Here is a 19,941-nt window from a genome sequence, read left to right on the forward strand (position 1 = left end):
TTTTATTTATTGCAATTGTTGAGGGCTCAAAAATTGTTTCTGAAAATCAGTCCAGGATTTAAAGCATATCACCCTTCCCCCCCCCCCCCCCCCGCTAAAAAAGCACATCCCAACATAAATCACCTTCTTGAATCTTCTATATCAGGGGTAGGCAACCTTGGCTCATTTATGACTCGTGGACCTCAACTCCCAGAATTCCTGAGCCAGCCACGCTGAGTGAAAAGGGAGAGGTTTCCAAGCTGAGCCATGCTGGCTCAGGAATTCTGGGAGTTGAAGTCCACGAGTCATAAAAGAGCCAAGGTTGCCTACCCCTGTAATCTAAATAGTTTTTTTGGGCATCTGAAAATATAAATTTTCTTTTGGGATACCCCAGTTTCTCCTAAGGTTCAACAATGGTTTCTGTACTACTTGGAGTGCATACTTGTGAAGTCCCTCAGAAGCTTTCATGGCCAAATGTTCTTGGTGTTGAGAAGACCAGATGTTGAGATTTGATATGATTTTGTAATTGACCTATCAGATAGGCCACTTAGCAAACTCTTAAAGATTGAATATCCTTCAACAGCCTTCCATGAATGGGTTTGGCCAGTGCTTTGTTGCAATTATTATTTGTTTTATTATTTGTTGCCTTATTCTTATTTGTTGCCTTATTCTTCTGTATTGTAGGTGGATATTTGGTGGTTCATACCTTGTGGTCATCCAGGAAAAAGTTATATGAGATTAAGTCATCAAATAGGGAGGTTGATGGCCTTTTCAGAATTATGGAGATAGGAGTGGCATCTAAATATAACTAACACTGTCATTGATACAGTGATACATTGAGATTAAATGAACATCCATCAATATTCCATTTCTGTGGTCCAAACATAATAACTTCTTCCAACTCATGAAAGCTACAGTCTTCCTGTAGATCTTTTTTTTTTAATGATTTTGTTGATGTTGCTTTTTGGGCCTTGGGTTTGAACTTTGGGATATGTGCAACTTTCCATCTGCTTGTTATGTAGCAGTTGATCTATTCCCAGGGAAAGAAAAACCAACCGACTGGCAAATTTAGTCAGTAAATTTTCAAAATCCTAAATGCATTTTAAAACTTTGTTAAAATGTTTTATGTCAAGATATAATTGTGAATGTAATTTCTATCCATCCTTTTCTTGGTAATGTGCATTGACTAAACAGACTTAAAATCAGAAGTTTCCTGACTGTGAGAACAATTAATCAGAGGAACGGGTTGCCTTCAAAAGTTGTGGGTGCTGCATCACTGGAGGCTTTTAAGAAGAGACTGGACAACCATTTGTCCAGGATAGTAGTAGGTTTCCTACCTTGAGCATGGGGTTGGACTAGAAGATCTCCAAGGTCCCTTCCAGCCCTATCATTCTGTCATTCGAAGTCTGTGTTTTATTAAAGTTGGAAGTGTGACAAGATGCCACTAGACTTTTGATTTTGGGCTAATATAGACTAACATGGATCTCCTCCTATAATGGGAATAGACTTAGTAATTGGTCTGTCAGTAGAAGTAATAAATTCTGAAGGGTCAATGGATAAAGACTGTGAGGTTGATGGGACAGCAGTCTAGATATTAATGGAGTCTGGATTAATGCAAAGGACAGGGGAGAAGAAGAAAAAATGTGAAACAAAACACGAACAATACACATCCCTGCAGTCTTGAAGTTTTGTGGAGGGTTGTGAATTATAGTGTCTGCTGCCTGAAATCGAATAATGATAGGAGACTATAAAAGAGACTGATTCACATTTTAATGGAATTCCTCAAGTGTTCATGAGTGTATATCTGTTTACTTAGTACTAAAATCCTCATTCCAATTTTGGCTTAAAATTAATCTGAAAAAGTTCTGACAAAAGAAGTGATATACAGGACTCAAACTGAATTCTACTTCCCCTCCAGTACCTATTCAGATTATATCTAACCACAAGAATACATTTTTTATTAGAAATGGACTATCGAACCTAGAATAAAGAAGCAATTTCCTGACATAGAGCAATTAATCAGTGAAACAGTTTGCCTCCAGGAGTTGTGGATGCTCCAGCACTGGAGGTTTTGAAAAAGAGATGGATGGACATCTGTCCAGAATAGTACAGGGCAGGGGTGTCCAACCTTGGCAACTTAGACTTGTGGACTTCGACTCCAGAATTCCTCAGCCAGAAGTCCACAAGTCATAAAGTTGCCAAGGTTGGACACCCCTGCTATAGTCTTCTGTTTGAGAAGACTAGAAGACCTACGAAATCTCTTCCAGCCTTATCATTCTGTGATTCGAAGTTTGTGTTTTATTAAAGTTGGAAGTATTTATTTATTTAGCGTATGGCTGGTCACACACAGAATTAAAAGCACTTCATATTTACAAGTTAGAACAGTTAAAACATTTTTTTAAAAAAAGAAGCAATTATAAAACCTAAGAGGAAAACAGAAATAACATTTCAGAGTTTAATGTCGAGTTTGGAGATCCAGTCAGTAGCTGCCATTGTTACGCAGAGGAAGTCCTTAAAATCTCCTGGGTATCTTCTATTAGTGCATTCCCTCACTATATGTTGGATAGTCTGTTGGGGAGCCCCGCAATCACATTGTGCTGAAGGTGTCTTTCCCCATTTATACAGAGAATCGGCACACACCCCATGAGTCGTTCTAATTCTTTTGTATGTCACCCATATGTGTCGGGGTAGATTAAATCCTGGAGGTATACTATTAGGATTAATATGCTCAGAAATATCTTGGGAGGTATAGGTACTCCATGCTTCCATCCACTTTTGTATAGTGCTCTGATGTTCGGCCAGCAGCTTAAGCGCTGTGAGGAGTGGTGGATTTCTTGACTTTAACCAACATCTTAAGAGATCAGAGGTATAGGTATGAATGGGTAGAGAGGAGTTTAGCAGGATCTTACTATACTCCCGAATGAGAGCTTCTTGTCGTCGTAAGTGTGGGGGAAGTATGTGGCTAAGAACTGGTAGCCAGTGAATAGGTGTAGATTTTATGCACCCAGTAATTAATCTCATCGTATGGTTGAGTTGAACATCAACAAGTCTTGTATATGAGCTGTTTATCCATACAGGTGCGCAGTATTCTGCTACAAGATGGCACCAGACTTCTGATTTTTGGCTAATGTAGACTAACATGACTCTCTTCCTATAATGGGAATAGGCTTAGTAATTGGCTGTCTATAAAAGTAATAAATCCAGAAGGGTCAATGGATACCTCTGTGAAGTCTACCTCTGTGAAGATCTTACCTGGAAAGTCAACACAACCCAGGTGGCCAGAAAGGCCCAACAGAGACTCCACTTCCTCAGGGTCTTGCGGAAGAACAGGGTAGAACAACGGCTAATGACCCTCTTTTACTGGTCTACTATAGAGAGTGTCCTCTCGTACTGTATTGTGGTTTGGTATGCTGGTCTGACAGCCGCAGATAGGAAAGTCTTACAGAGGGTGGTGAGCACAGCACAAGACATTGTGGGCTGTCCTCTGACACCACTGGATGACCTCGCCAGGGCTCGCTGCCTTGGAAGAGTGAGGAAAATTCTCAGGGACGACTCACACCCTGGTTGGTATCTCTTTACTCTCCTACCATCGGGTAGGAGATACAGGAGTATAGCCAGCCGTACCAACAGGCTGAAGAACAGCTTTTATCCATGGGCTGTCAGGCTCTTGAATGGGAAATAATTTTATAATTTTATAATTTTATGTATGATTGACTTGCGAGACCAGTGTGTTGTGCAATTAGCTCACATGGTGTAACAAGATGGTGGGTTTGTTGTCACTGTGAGTTGTGGTGGTGGTGGGGGCATGAAGGGAGGCTCAGCCAATCCTAATGTATACATGGTTGTACTTTGACAATAAAGGTTCATTCATAAAGACCGTGAGTTGATGGGGCAGCAGTCTGGATATTCCCCATATTGGCTGGGGAATTCTGGGAGTTGAAGTCCACAAATCTTAAAATTGCCAAGGTTGGACACCCCTGGTAGAGGGTCAACTGCTTGAGCAGGGGGTTGGACTAGAAGACCTCCAAGGTCCCTTCCAACCCTATTATTTTATGTTCTGACTTTCTGGCTAATGAATTAATAGCCGTTTGAATCATGAAATCAATTTTTTCTGAGGATGGGTTTCAGTTAAATCCCTGAACTCTGCACATTGCCTGGAAAGTCTTGAGAAAGCTTGTAGGGAAACTGTGTGTCACCACCTTCACCTCCAAGAGAGTCAATGATAGGCGGTGGTGTGGTTGACTAAGCACATTGATTTGTACTTTAAATTGTAAGCCGCCCTGAGTCTTCGGAGAAGGGCGGGATATAAATGGGATTAAAAAAAAAGACAGTTCTCCTAAAAGGATCTTCCTGGTGTTCTTGTTGTTGTTTCAGGTTGTGATCAGGACCACTGGGGCCCTCACTGCAGCAACCCTTGCCAATGCCGGAATGGAGCTCTGTGCAACCCCATCACTGGCGCTTGTGTGTGCGCGCCGGGATACAAAGGATGGCGCTGCGAGGACTTGTGTGAGCCGGGAACTTATGGGAAAGGCTGCCTGCTCAAGTGCCAGTGTCACAATGGGGCAACCTGTGACCACAACACAGGAGAATGTCATTGTGCACCTGGATATACTGGAGTTTTGTAAGTCATGGGGCTGTGGGTTTTAATTTCAGGGGAAGCAGCAACCAGTTTTATGTAGAGGTGAAGGCCTCGGGTTAGAAACCAGAGAATTGTGAGTTCAAGTTCTGCCGTAGACATGAAGCCAACTGGGCTGGTCACCCTCTCTCAGCCCTAGGAAGAAGACAAGGGCAAACCATTATTTGCTTGTTTGTTTGATATGTGTGCCACCATCTCATCTAGAAATGCCAAGAAAATTTGCAGGGACTTGTCCAGGCAGTTGCCAGGAGTCAACCCTGATCAAAATGCACAAAATAATACTCAGAACAACTTATTCTTACCTCTAACACCAACATCTGCCTATCCCAGGTCTTTGGGAAGAACTCGATAGGTGGGAAAAAAATTCAAATCCAGTCTGAACCTCTGGCTGACTGTGCCACGAACCATAATAACAATTACTTAGAATTGAGGAAGAGGTCTGTTAATGACCAGCTAATGACATTTTAATTTAATTTAATTTAATTTATTATCATTTCTATACCGCCCTTCTCCCGAAGGACTCAGGGCGGTGTACAGGGCAAGAATAAAACACAGAAATTTACAAAAATTAAAAGATAATTAAATGCATGCCCGATTAAAATACAATTGATACATAGTAAAAACCCCAATAAGAATGATAAAAAACCCCACCAATCCCCCCTCAGGCCAGGCCGGCTTGCTCGAACAAGTATGTTTTCAGATCGCGGCGAAAGGAGCGCAGATCGGGCGCCGTCCGGAGCTCAACCGGTAACTGGTTCCATAGCTCCGGGGCGCCCACAGAGAAGGATCTCCCCCTGGGGGCCACCAGACGGCATTCTCTGACCGGTGGCACCCTGAGGAGGCCCTCTCTGTGGGAACGCACAGGGCGCAGGGAGCTTGATGCCGGCAGCAGATGTTCCCTGAGGTACTCCGGCCCCATGCCATGGAGGGCTTTGAACACCATTACTAGCACCTTGAATCTCACCCGGAAGACAACTGGCAACCAATGCAGCTCACGGAGCAGAGGTGTCACGTGGGAGTATCAGGAAACTCCCAACACAACTCTCGCGGCTGCATTCTGTACCAGTTGGAGCCTCCGGGTGGTCCTCAAGGGAAGCCCCATGTAGAGAGCGTTGCAGTAGTCTAGACAAGAGGTCACGAGCGCGTGGGTGACCGTGCATAAATCATCCCGGCTTAGATAGGGCCGCAACTGGCGCACCAGGCGAACCTGGGCGAAAGCCCCCCTAGTCACGGCCACCATGTGATCTTCCAAGGTAAGCCGCGAATCTAGGAGGACTCCCAAGTTGCGAGCCCTATCTACGGGGGGTAATAATTCACCCCCCATAGAAAGAGATGGAATATCCGAATAGACCCGGGATGAAGGTATGCAAAGCCACTCGGTCTTGTCGGGGTTGAGTTGAAGTCTGTTCCTCCCCATCCAGACCCGAACCGCCTCCAGGCAACGGGACATCACGTTGAGGGCATCACTGGGGTGGTTTGGGGTAGAAAGAAAAAGCTGGGTATCATCAGCGTACTGATGATACCCAACTCCAAAGCCACGAATGATCTCACCCAGCGGTTTCATATAGATGTTGAACAGGAGAGGCGAGAGGACCGACCCCTGAGGAACTCCACAAACGAGAGACCTCGCGGTCGACCTCTGCCCTCCTGTCAACACCGACTGCGAGCGTCCCTGGAGATAGGAGGAGAACCACTGTAAAACCGTGCCTCCCACTCCCAATCCCCTGAGACGCCGCAGCAGGATACCATGGTCGATGGTATCGAAAGCCGCTGAGAGGTCTAATAGGACTAGAACAGAGGAATGACCCCTGTCCCGAGCCCTCCAGAGATCATTCACCAGCGCGACCAATGCCGTCTCCGTGCTGTGCCCGGGCCTGAAACCCGATTGGTACGGGTCTAGATAATCCGCTTCATCCAGGACCAAAGGGAGCTGATGCGCCACCACACTCTCAACAACCTTCGCAAGAAAGCGAAGGTTGGAGACCGGACGAAAGTTGTTCAATACAGCTGGGTCCAAGGCAGGCTTCTTGAGGAGGGGCCTCACCACCGCCTCTTTCAAGACAGCAGGGAAGCTACCCTCACTCAAAGAAGCTGATATAACTGCCTGGAACCAGCTGCGTGTCCTCTCCCGGGCTGCATAAACCAGCCAGGAAGGGCACGGGTCCAATAAACATGTGGTGGAGCTCAGTCTCCCCATAATCCTGTCCACTTCCTCCGGAGTCACAGAATCAAACTCCTCCCAAGTGATATCGACAAGACCACCCGCGTCCTGATCGCCAGACTCTGCCCAGTCGGAGTCCAGACCGGTCCGAATCCGAGTGATTTTGTCCGACAGATAATTGTTAAACTCCTCGGCACGACCCTGCAAGGGTTCCTCCCTCACCTCCTGATTAAGGAGGGAGCGAGTCACCCTAAACAGAGCGGCCGGGCGATTATCTGCGGACGCGATAAGGGTAGCGAAGTGATTAGACCTCGCCACCCTTATCGCAGCGAGATAAGACCTAATATGGGTTCTTAGTCGCAATCGGTCGGATTCGGATCGGCTGGACCTCCAACCGCTCTCTAGGCCCCGTCTCCGGCGCTTCATCTCCCGGAGCTCCGCGGAGAACCATGGAGCTCGACGGGATCTGCATCGGGTCAGGGGCCGCAAGGGTACAACTCGGTCAAGAGCCTCAGTGGCTGCCCTTTCCCAAGCTTCCACTAAGGCATCTGCCGAGCTGTGAGTGGGGGAGGCAGGTGGGGACCCCAGCGCTGCCTGGAATCTCGCGGAATCCATTAAGCGTCTGGGGCGGTACCATCTAACTGGTTCCACACACCCACGGCGGGGGGTGGCAAAACGGAAGACCAGCCGCAGGAGATGATGATCGGTCCATGACAGGGGCATAATAATTGGGGAGCCCCCACCAAGATCATCTAACCACCGACCAGATAAGAAAACTAGGTCAAGGGTGTGGCCTCCCTCATGAGTCGGTCCTGAAATTACTTGCGTCAGGTCCATGGCCGTCATGGAAGCCATGAACTCCCGAGCCAACTCAGATGATCCTCCCAGAGATGGTAGATTGAAGTCCCCCAAAACTATAAGTTTCGGGAACTCAACCACCAACCCAGAGAGGACATCGAGAAGCTCAGGCAGGGCTGCTGCTGCGTGACTAGGCGAAAGGTACACCAGCAGCAAGCCCAACTGCGCACCAGGGCCGCATCTCAAGAAGAGAGACTCACACCCGACTATCTGCGGAACGGTGGCCTCCCGCGGAGCTAAGGTCTCCCTCATAACAACAGCCACTCCCCCACCCCTACCCTGAGCCCGAGGCCGGTGTAGCACCCGGAAACCTGGTGGGCAGAGATCAGCCAGAGGAATACCGCCCTCTGGGCCCAACCAAGTCTCCGTGATGCAAGCCAGGTCCGCCTGCTCACCCTCGACCAAGTCACGGACGAGAGAAGCTTTATTAACGACAGACCTGGCATTCAGGTACACCAGCCGGAGCTCAGGAGGCTGCACATCCTCACTCCCGGGACCTCGGGGTAGAACAAGAGGGTCGGAACGCCTCACCGCTTGCAAGTAGCGGAGAGGCCTTCCCTGAGGTCGATACGGCCCTCTGTTCCTGCACCTGCTGCCATTCCCTAACGTCGTGGGAATAGGCATTCCCACGACTTGCCCTGGAGCCCCGGGGGCGACCGACCTCCGCTCCTCCCCTCCGCGATCAATCCCGGCCCTGGCCTGAACAGTGGTTGCTGGACTGCCCCCCATATCCGAACAACCAAAAGAAGTTCCCACCCCCCTCCCTAACCTCCTAAAAAATTTAACCAAAAAACTAACCAGGGGCCTCCTATTTGGCTTATATCGGAGGCCCCTACCCATGCCCAGCCATCTCTCAGGGTCCCAACACTCGGGCCCTTCATCAAGAGGAGGTGTAAAAAGTAAGGCGGGTCGCTCCCAGGATGGGGGGGCCCCCCTGAGAGCGTATAAGGTCGTGCTCGAATAAGTCAGACGCATGATCTTAACAAGTCCGACAAAAAACAGCAAGGCAGACCAGATCAACTCAACATGGGAGGATCTCAAAATAAATAAATCGAAGGCAAATGACCAGAGAGCCAGCCCAGCTCCACTGCCACTGGAGCTGGGAAATCCCGGGATAGATCGAATCCCGCCCTCTCACGGCGGTCAAAGCAACCTGGTACATACAAACCGGGGGAGCAATACCCCCCAGAGCTCTCACCTCTGGGAGGCAGCAGATGTAAAAACTTAACCACTCTCCCACAGTGGTTACAACCCGGGCCTTCTATTATAGGGGAGGGGGGAGAAGGGGAGGGAGTTAGAGCAAAGAATCTATGAAATACATCAGGATTAATAAGCCGGCATGGTCACAAAATGGTAGGAGAGATTGGTAGGAGACATTGTGCCATTTCCCATCACTGTCTTCCACAGTAAAAAAAACAGCCCATCTTCTGCATAGGGTGTCAACAAGCATTTTGAGATTCAGTGAAGCCAAAACTTTCTTTAACAACATTGTACTGATTAGAAAACTTGAGAGACCAACCTATCCTGAAGGATTTCAACCACCTCATTCCAGCAAGATTTCATTGCTCTTGCCCGAAAGATCAGAAGAATACAGGCAGTCCTCGACTTGTGACCATAACAGAGCCTTCCCATCACCACCATCATCATTCATGCTGCTAGTAAAATGGGTCAGTCGCAAGATTGACCCAATTTTATGACCTTTTTTTTTGCAGAAGTTGTTAAGCAAACAATCATGGTCATGAAATGAACCCAGGGTTCACTATGAGGTGGGTTTTGCAGAAAATCGGATGTAACAGCCAGTTTTCAGCAAAACTGTCAGAAAATACAGTTACATGATTGCAGGATACTGCAAATAACTATGCGGCTGTGTTGCCAAATGCTTAAAGTTCAGTTACGTGATAAGAGGGATGACTGCCGGAAATCTGGAATCCAGTTGTAAGTAGCCCCAAGGTAGATGCATAGAGAATGTGAACTGTCTCTAAGCAAGGACTATGTGTACTCTCAAGTGAGAACTACCTGTAATCTTAAATTTCAGTGATCTTGCAAGATTTAGTTATTTAGGTTATTAAAATAGTACAGATTAGGTGAAACCTGGCTCAAAAACAGCAACGGTGAGAGGGACCTTGGAGTCCAAGTGAACGATCAGTTAAACATGAGCCAGCCATGTGCTGCAGCTGCCAAGAAAGCTAATACAATCCTGGCTTGTATAAACAGAAGCATAGAACCAAAATCACATGAAGTATTAGCACCACTTTATAAAGCCTTGGTAAGGCCACACCTGGAATACTGCATTCAGTTTTGGTCACCACGTTACAAAAAAGATGTTGAGACTTTGGGAAAAGTGCAGAGAAGCGCAACTAAGATGATTAAAGGCCTGGAGACAAAAACATATGAAGAACGGTTGCAGGATTTGGGTATGGCCAGTCTGGAGAATAGAAGGACTGGGGGGACATGAGAGCAGCATTCCAGTACTTGAGAAGCTGCCACAAACAGGAGGGGGGCTGTGTCAATTTATTTCCCAAAGCACCAGAAGGCAAGGCAAGTAACAATGGATGGAAACTAATCAAGGAGAGAAGCAACCTGGAATTCAGGAGAAACTTCCTAACAGCGAGGAGAATTAACTAGTGGAACAGCTTGCCTTCAGAAATTGTGGGTGCTTCATCACTTAAAGTTTTTAAGAAGAGACTGGACAGTCACTTTTCTGAAATGGTATAGGTCAGGATCTCCTGTCTGAGCAGGGGGCTGGACTAGAAGACTTCCAAGATCCCTTCCAGCTCTATTCTCATTCTAAAATTTAATTCTGGGTTGATCTGATGGAGTGATGGGGGCTTCACCACCCCTTTTGTGCTGCCTTGCCTTCCGTTGCATGGAAATTGACCTACAGTGTGGTCAGATTCTTCCATCACAAACCAAGAGTCTATTAACTCTTTATGGCAATATCCTTGGACGTTCGTGGAGCAAGGGCGGGGTGGGGAGAAGTGACATCACACATGTCAAACCAGCATTCTGACGTCATGGTGGCTTCTAACAGAGACCTATGCTAATATGCCCTAATAGACCTATCATTCCCTGTGAATTGATCTGGCAGTAGAAAGCATTTATATTTGTGAGTTCAAAACTGCTTCCCTGAGACAGTGGGTATTGATTTTGTTTTTCTCGTAAATATTTATAAATGTTGTTGTTTGTTGTGAACATTAGGGATCTAGGACAGATTGCAAATTCATAAAACAGCTGCTTTGGTGTGTACGCCAGCCTCTGCATGAGTCCATCAATCAAGATTTTCAATATGTCTGTTGAATTGATCCTGACTTCTCTGAGTTTTATTTAGTATCCCAATCTCAGACTAAGATGTGAGGCAGGGGTAGGCAACATTCTGGATTTACTTACAGGCAGAGATATTACAGGCAGCCCTTGACTTACGACTGCATTCCTGTTGCTAAATGAAACATTAGTTAAGTGAATTTCGCCCCATTTTATGACTTATCTTAATAATAATAATAATAATAATAATAATAATAATAATAATAATAATAATAATAATAATAATAATAATAATAATAATAATAATAATAATAATAATAATAATAATAATAATAATAAGAAGAAGAAGAAGAAGAAGAAGAAGAAGAAGAAGAAGAAGAAGAAGAAGAAGAAGAAGAAGTTGGAAGGGACCTTGGAGGTCATCTAGTCCAACCCCCTGCTCAGGCAGGAAACCCTATACCATTTCAGGCAAATGGCTGTCCAGTCTCTTCTTAAAAACTTCCAGTGTTGGAGCATTGACAGCTTCTGGAGGCAGGTTGTTCCACTTGTTAATTGTTCTAACTCTCAGGAAGTTTCTCCTTAGTTCTAGGTTGCTTCTCTCCTTGATTATAATAATAATAAAGTTGGAAGGGATCTTGGAGGTCATCTAGTCCAACCCCTTGCTCAGGCAGGAAACCCTATACCAGTTCAGACAAAGGGCTGGCCAGTCTCTTCTTAAAAACTTCCAGTGTTGGAGCATTCACCGCTTCCGGAGGCAGGTTGTTCCACTGGTTAGTTGTTCTAACTGTCAGGAAGTTTCTCCTTAGTTCTAGGTTGCTTCCTTGACTAGTTTCCATCCGTTGCTTCTTGTTCTGCCTTCAGGCGCTTTGGAGAATAGCTTCTTCTGCCCTCTTCTTTGTGGCAGCCCCTGAGATATTGGAACACTGCTATCATGTCACCCCTCACCCTTCTCTTCATTAAACAGTTGCCACAGTTGTTAAGTGAATCACTGCATTTCTTAAGTTAGTAACACTGTTAAGTGAATTTGGCTTCCCCAATGACTTTGATTGTCAGATGGTTGCAAAAGGGGATCATAAGACCCCGGGACAATGCAACCGTCATAAGTATGGGTCAGTTGCCAACCATCTGAATTTTGATCACATGACCATGGGGATGCTGCAACAGTCATAAGTGTGAAAAATGGTCATAAGTCATTTTTTTTCAGTGCCATTGTAACTTTGAACGGTCAGTAAATGAACTGTTGTAAGTCGAGGACTGCCTGTATTTCATATACTTTTTATTTTGTATTGGGAGCCTCAGACATTTTGAAAACCTCAGCTGGGATTTGGGAGACTTCAACTTGTGACCGTCCATTTTCTGAAATGAAAACTTTCAAAAAATAGTCCTTTCACAAGCCAGAGTGGTGATTTTCTTTGGGAATAAAGATCTGTTAACGTAAGCAAAAGGTTTTGAAAGAAAACCTGTCTTTTTTGAGCGATAAATATTAGCTCTCTACATTTTTCTCTGAACACTGTTGATGGGATCCAGCTGCGTGATGGATGATTTGTATATATCTTGGAGCAATGGTGCTGTAGCTTACAAAATTGTTTTGTGTCTCTCCTTTCTGTTCCCTTTGGGTTGCTGCCCTTCTCCTTTCCCCGCAACCAACCTGCGCAGTTGTGAAGAGCCGTGTCCCCCCGGCAGCCACGGGGTCCAGTGCGAACAGCGATGCCCCTGCCAAAATGGAGGAACCTGTCACCACATCACTGGAGAATGCGCCTGTCCCCCAGGATGGATGGTAGGAAAAATCGGAGCACCGCTACAGTCGAGAGAAGAGAACGTTTGTAGCTCAGAGTTGAACTGAGGGGTCCTTAGTGCTCTCTGAGCTTGGTGGGTTGTTGTTTTTTTTTGCAGAAGTTTCATTAGCCAACTAGGTAACATCATCAGCATTGATGTTGTTGCCTAGTTGGGTAATGAAACGTCTGCAAGAAAACTACCAAGCTCAGAGAGCACCAAGGGCCCAACATCTACCGCCACGAGCCTTATAATGTTTGTCTGAGTGAATTGTAATTGGATGATAACAATCTTTGCACAACTGCAAAATGCTTGTGAGACAGATTCTGCACTGAGCCTTTTTAATTGTCTCACAAGCATCTTGCAGTTGTGCAAAGATTATCATCCAATTGTAAATCCACTCAGACAAACATTATGAGGCTCACGGTTCCAATTGGTGTGTGATATGCCCTGTGTGGCTGTATATATGACAGAGATGGAAGGGTCCTTGGAGGTCTTCTAGTCCAGCCCCCTGCTCAAGCAGGACATCCTGGCCTGTCCTGTCTCTTCTTGAAGACCTCCAGTGATGGCGCACCCAGAACTCCAGGAGGCTACTCACCTGTTTTTACAAGAATCTCACCCAACTAACTGCATTCTCTCGGGAACAACCAAATAAGAGTTTCACAAATGGTGAGGGGAAGTCTCCATCACTTCCTTCGTTGCAGGAATTCAAAGCAAGCCAGTCTCTTAACTTCATCCCCCAACCCACTAACTAGAGCAGGGGTCTTCAAACTGGGCAACTTTAAGACTTGTGGACTTCAACTCCCAGAATTCCTCAGCCAGCTGACCCCTGAACTAGAGATTCCAGCACATCTGAGGATTTATTTCTCTTTTCTTTCTTTCCGGGTGTAGTTTCCCCATTTCCTTGACTCAACCTCATCTTCTTCTCTTTCCAGCTTTCCCACCTTTTTTTTTTTGCTGCAAAGAGAAAAGAGTTTCCACACGTGAGAAAAAGAAAGGTTAAACCACGCCAAGGAGAAAATCAATTAGTTTTATAAATTGAGCACCTTATTTTATAGGCAATTAATTTTAATTAGTAGTTATTAGTCCAATTAAAATAAATTTATTTATTTTTTTCTCCTGGCCCTGCCTGTTTTATTTTAATCTGGCTTCTGACAGGTTTACATATGCGCAGAGATATATTCAAACACATGTACAAACCTGTCAAGATACCCAGACTCATTTTGTGGGGGTCGTGGGGCAGAAGGCATCTCTAGGAAATTTGGATTGAATTTTGAGAGTTTGGTCTACTCGGATAAATATGGTCTCTACCCTGGATTCAAATATTGAGCTAGACTGAAGGGTGATCTATTGAGTGAATATAACAATTGTGAGTTGTAAACCATATTTTAACGTAGTCCCTGGGCTCTCATTGTACTGCCACAAACAGCTAGGTATCTATGGTAACCATTTAGCTACCTGTGCAATTTTTTCCTTAAAAAAAGTCTTCTAATTTTTCTTCCAAAGGAAGAAAACTGACAAATGCTAGCCTGTTGCATTATATTTATTTCTAAAAATGTTTGTGGGCTTTGCACAAATCCACGGATTCAGGTGGCTTTAATAAATATTGATTACACCTTTTGTTTTTTATACCGTGTCTGCACTGCCTTAACTTCTCAAAACTCAAGGCAGAGAAAATATGCCACTTGCTGCCATCCGCTTACTCTCAAGTGGGGTGGAGACCCAAAGCAGATCAAGAGAGGTCTTTCCCCAAAGTACAACTAACAGAATAGCAGAGTTGGAAGGGACCTTGGAGGTCTTCTAGTCCAACCCCCTCCTCAAGCAGGAGAGCCTATATACCATTCCAGACAAATGGCTGTCCAGTCTCTTTTTAAAATGTCCAATGTTTTCTTGAAAACCTCCAGTGTTGTTTCATTGATTAATTGTTCTAACTGTCAGGAAATTTCTCCTTAGTTTTAGGTTGTGTCTCTCCTTGATTAGTTTCCATCCGTTGCTTCTTGTTTTGCCTTCAGGCGCTTTGGAGAATAGCTTGACTCCCTCTTCTTTGGGGCAGCCCCTGAAATATTGGAACACTGCTATCATGTCACCCCTAATCCTACACGGAACTACTTCTATCTGGAGAGAAGCATGCAGGGGGTAATTCAAAATTCTGTCTTTGGTCCAGTACTTTTCAACATTTTCATGAATGATCTAGATGAGGGGATTGAAGGCTAGCTCATCAAATTAGCAGCAAGCTGGGGGGAATTGCAAACACTTTGGAAGATAGATTCAAGATCTAGAAGGATCTTGACAGACTTTCTAGGATCGCAGAATCTTTTTTTGTATCATGGTGACCAGAACTGGATGCAGTATTCCAGGTGTGGCCTTGCTAGTGCAATCTTAAAACAGTAATGTAACTTCTCGTGATCTTAAATGCATTGGCCTTTTTTGGCAGCTGCAGCACAGTCTCGGCTCATATTTAAAAAACTTTTCCACCAGGACTCCAAGATCCCTCTTGCGGTTAGTGCTATTGAGCCAAGTCTCACCTAATCTCTACCTGTGCATTTGGTTTTTCTTTTTAAGTGTAAAACCTTAATTTTTCTCACCGGTAAATGGCATTTTTGTTGAATAGGGGCCAGTGTTCAAGACTGTCAAAATCCTTCTTATTGAAAAATTCTGATTAAAAATTTCTTATTTTCTTATTAAAAATTTCTTTTTGAAAACTTATTGAAAATAAATTGATAGGGGTCAACTTATTTTCCAAAGCACCAGAAGGCAGGACAAGAATGAATGGATGGAAACTAATCAAGGAGAGAAGCAACCTGGAATTAAGGAGAAACTTCCTAACAGTGAGGACAATTAACCAATGGAGCAGCTTGCCACCAGAAATTGTGGGTGCTTCACCCCTAGAGATTTTTAAGAAGAGACTAGACAGTTACTTGTACAGGTTCTTCTGCTTGAGCAGTGGGTTGGACTAAATTCTAGAAGAACTCCAAGGTCCCTTCCCGCTGTGTTCTATTCTTCTGGATCTTGAAACTATTTTCTAAAGCAGGGTCCTCAACCCCAGTCCGTGAACCAGTACCGGGCTACGGCATGCCAGCAACCGGTCCGCACAAACAAGCAAAGCCCCATCCACAAGATGCAGGCAGCACACAAAACTCTCTGGTCTGTGGAAAAACCTCTCTCCACGGAACTGGTCCCTGGTGCCCGAAAGGTTGGGGACCTCTGTTCTAAAGTGTTGGCTTTTCCTCCCAGCTTGTACCATCTGCAATAATTAAGATTTTCAAAATCCTCTACATGGTTGAATTAAAATTCCTTTGGGGGAAAAAAAAACCTGGGCAGGGGATATTTATGAGAAAGACATGCTAATCCTGCTTGTGTTCCTCCATGAATCCCAGAGGCAGTCTGTTTGTCATTGTTGGCAGGAGAAACCTGAGACTTAGAAGGAAATCTGAGTTAAAACCAAAACTCAGTTGTGAATCTCACTGGGCAGCCCAGACCCCAACCCTGCTGCTTAACTTAATTCAAAAAACGTGAAACACAGGAAAGTTACAGGATACAGGTAGTCCCTGACTTACAGCAGTTCATTTAGTGACTCTTCGAAGTTACAACAGCACTGAAAAAAGTGACTTATGATCCAAAGGTGTTTTTTCAAGAGGCAACTGAACTTCATGGTTTTTCTTTGGAGACTTTTCGCTTCTCATCCAAGAAGCTTCTTCAGCTCTGACTGAATGGTGGAGAAGGGAAGGATTTATACTCCTTGCAGAGAGCTGGTCATTTGCATCCTTTTAGAGAGTCGTTGAGGCCACTTGGAGGTTTACCTGTGTCCTCGGGGTCACCTGAAGTACTGCAAATGGGTGTGGAGCCTTTTTGGAACTGCTGAAAGGATTTGTGTTGTATCCCAAATCTGCTTTTTCAAGAGGCAACTGGACTTTTGCTTTTCTTTGAAGACATTTCACTTCTCCTTCAAGAAGCTTCTTCAGCTCTGACTGGATGGTGGGGAATAAAAGGATTTATACTCCTTGCAGACAGCTGGTCATTCACCTTCTTTTAGAGAGCCCTTGAGGCCATTTAGAGGTTTACCTGTGTCACCTGAGTAGTGCAAATAGGTATGGAGTCTCCTTGGAACTGTTGAAAGGATGACTGAGACTCTCCATAGATGTGACTTATGACTGTTTTTCACACTTATGTTTGTTGCACCATCCCTAGGGTCACGTGATCAAAACACTTGGCAATTGACTCATACTAATACCACTTTACAAGGCCTTGGTAAGGCCACACCTGGAATACTGCATCCAGTTTTGGTCACCACGATGTAAAAAAGATGTCGAGACTCTAGAAAGAATGCAGAGAAGAGCAACAAAGATGATTGGGGGGCTGGAGGCTAAAACATATAGGGAACGGTTGCTGGAATTGGGTATGTGTGGTTTAATGAAGAGAAGGGTGAGGGGGGACAGGATAGCAGTGTTCCAATATCTCAGGGGCTGCCACAAAGAAGAGGGAGCCAAGCTATTCTCCAAAGCACCTGAAAGCAGGACAAGAAGCAACGGCTGGAAACTAGTCAAGGAGAGAAGCAACCTAGAACTAAGGAGAAACTTCCTGACAGTTAGAACAACTAACCAGTGGAACAACCTGCCTCGGACAAGCGCTGGCTCTTCGGCTTTGAAACGGAGATGAGCACCGGCCCCTAGAGTTGGAAACGACTAGCACGCATGTGCGGGGGAACCTTTACCTTTACCTATTTTTCATGCATATCATCCCACTGATTGCCAGCAGCATATTGCCAGTGTTAAGAAGTTACTGTGGGGGCCTTCCAAACAATGCATTATTCCTCGCCTTTAATTCTACATGTCAAGCGGAAAGCCTGACTTTTCTTTCTCTCTCTCTCTTTTTTTTTTAAAGAAAAGCATCTAAATCTGTATCAATAACGTGATAATTAACTCCCTCTAGGTTTGCCAAAGGCCTCATTCAGTTCTGCTATGCCCTCTGGCATTATTCCACCATTTGACAATTAAACCCTTGGCGAATGCTGCTGTTGGAAATGAGGAAAACAGCAAAAGTCAGAGACACGGGAGATGCTTTATTTATCCCTGGGAAGACCACAAAAATTATTTGGAAGCTATGAATTGGGGGAGGAAATGGAGGAAGGGCTGTTCTTGTCCGGCATCTGTGAGATGGGCCTAGCTTAGAGCATAGAACATAGAATCATAGGCCTGGAAGGGACCTTGGAGGTCTTCTAGTCCAACCCCCTGCTCTAGACCTTCCAGACAAGTGACTGTCCAAGTCTCCTCTTAAAAAAGTTTCCAGTGATGGAGCACCCACAATCCTTGCAGACAAGCTGTTTCACTGGTTGATTGTTTTCACTGTTAGGAAATTTCTCCTTAGTTCTAGGTTGTTTCTTTCCTTGGTTAGTTTCCATCCCTTTTTTTCTCATCTTGACTTTTGGTGCTTTGGAAAATAGTTTGAGTCCCTTGTCTTTGTAGGAGCCCCTCAAATATTGGAACACTGTTATCATATCTCCCCTAGTTCCTCTTTTCACTAGAGTAAAAGGTAAAGGTAAAGGTTCCCCCGCACATGCGTGCTAGTCGTTTCCAACTCTAGGGGCCGGTGCTCATCTCCGTTTCAAAGCCGAAGAGCCAGCGCTTGTCCGAGGACGTCTCCGTGGTCATGTGGCCGGCATGACTACACGCCAAATGCGCACGGAACGCTGTTATCTTCCCACCGTAGTGGTCCCTATTTTTCTGCTTGCATTTTTACGTGCTTTCGAACTGCTAGGTTGGCAGAAGCTGGGACGAACATAACAGGCGCTCACTCTGTTACTCGGCACTCGGGATTCGACCCGCCAAACTGCCAACCTTCTGATCGACAAGCTCAGTGTCCTAACCCACTGAGCCACCACGTCCCTTTTCACTAGAGTAGACATACCCAATTCCTGCAACCGTTCTTCTTATGTTTTAGCTTCCAGCCCCCCTAATCATCCTTGTGGTTCTTTTCTGCACTCTTTCCAGGGTCTCAACATTTTTTTTGTATATTGTGGTGACCAAAATTGGATGCAAGTAAAAGAAGCAGGATTTACTTTTATTTTTCTCAACCTTCCTTTGCAAGAAGTAATACCAATAACAACCTCTTATTAATTGCATTGAATAAATGATTGCTTTGCAGAGCAATACCCAACACTGCTTGGAGAAGGGCATCACCTGGATAGCATCCGAAACTGCTAAATACCATTGTCATGGTTCTGATAAATGAGACAGTTCAAACAAAATGCAAGCATAGTTTATCTAAAAAGTCTTCATAATGAAACGAAACATGGCACTCATGGAGGGTTGCCAGAATCTGACCTCTCCTCCCCTTGATACATCATATCCTGCATAATCTCCCTCCCTTCATTACACGTCATGAATCATGTTCACCAATTAGTTTTACATACGAAGTTTCCCTTCCCCTTCTGTACCCGGCTACTCTTATCTTCTCAAAATAGCCGTTTGAAATTCCCTCCTGAGGCAGGCTATAAAGAAAGATACAAAGAATACATCAAAATGCTGCATGTCATAAATGTGAGGTAGGACACAAAAGTGAGGCATGAAGAAAAATGCGTGTATTAGTTAGAAGAAGAACAAGGAAATGGAAAATATCAAACCACAAGTTCACCTGTGGGTCACATCTAATAAGCTAGCACACAGTTCAGTTGCAGCTAACCACATATGTCTCACTTGTAGCTAACCACATACATTTTTTTTTATTTTTAATTCCATTTATATCCCGCCCTTCTCCGAAGACTCAGGGCGGCTTACAAGCTTAGCAGTAGCCTTCATTCTATGTATATGCCTGCTTATTAGGGCTTTCACACACACACCCCAAGCGGCATTATTACAAAGTCAGCTTAATTGCCCCCAACAATCTGGGTCCTCATTTTCCCTACCTCGGAAGGATGGAAGGCTGAGTCAACCTTGAGCCTGGTGGGATGCGAACCTGCACTAATTGCAGGCAGCTGGTGTTACTTAAGGAGGCATTAGCCCACTGCTCCACCAAGGCTCTGTCATGGTACAGGAAACCTAGATGCTAGCAAAGAGACAAGGTTGCAAAACAATTTAGCAATGCAAAGAGGGGCTAGAAATGAGCTAGGAGGGGGCCTGTAATTCATGTAACCAATCAGAGCTCATAAGTTACATTTCCGTGTTTTGCTACTTTTAGAGACTATATATGTACTTGCTTTTCCATGACAAGGTGTTCAGACATTGCCTCTGCTTTTTGCTCTGAACCTTTTGCGCAAAATAAACCAAACTTCTTTTGA

At 44.9% G+C, this 19,941-nt stretch overlaps 1 protein-coding gene across 1 annotated transcript in view; it reads left to right on the plus strand.

The window, feature by feature from the left end:
• Nucleotides 1–4,353: 4,353 nt before the first annotated feature.
• LOC308679214 (uncharacterized protein) overlaps nucleotides 4,354–19,941 on the plus strand; it is a gene marked incomplete at both ends in the record, with an annotated part of 173,080 nt that continues 157,492 nt past the window's right edge. Inside the window, 2 exons of the mRNA XM_081346805.1 lie at nucleotides 4,354–4,600; nucleotides 12,552–12,672. Of these exons, the coding sequence (XP_081202931.1) occupies nucleotides 4,354–4,600; nucleotides 12,552–12,672 (368 nt within the window). The remainder of the gene's footprint in view (nucleotides 4,601–12,551; nucleotides 12,673–19,941) is intronic.

Source organism: Vipera berus (assembly GCF_964194415.1).
Source record: "Vipera berus genome assembly, contig: HAP1_SCAFFOLD_46, whole genome shotgun sequence".
NCBI classification, from domain to species: domain Eukaryota; kingdom Metazoa; phylum Chordata; class Lepidosauria; order Squamata; family Viperidae; genus Vipera; species Vipera berus.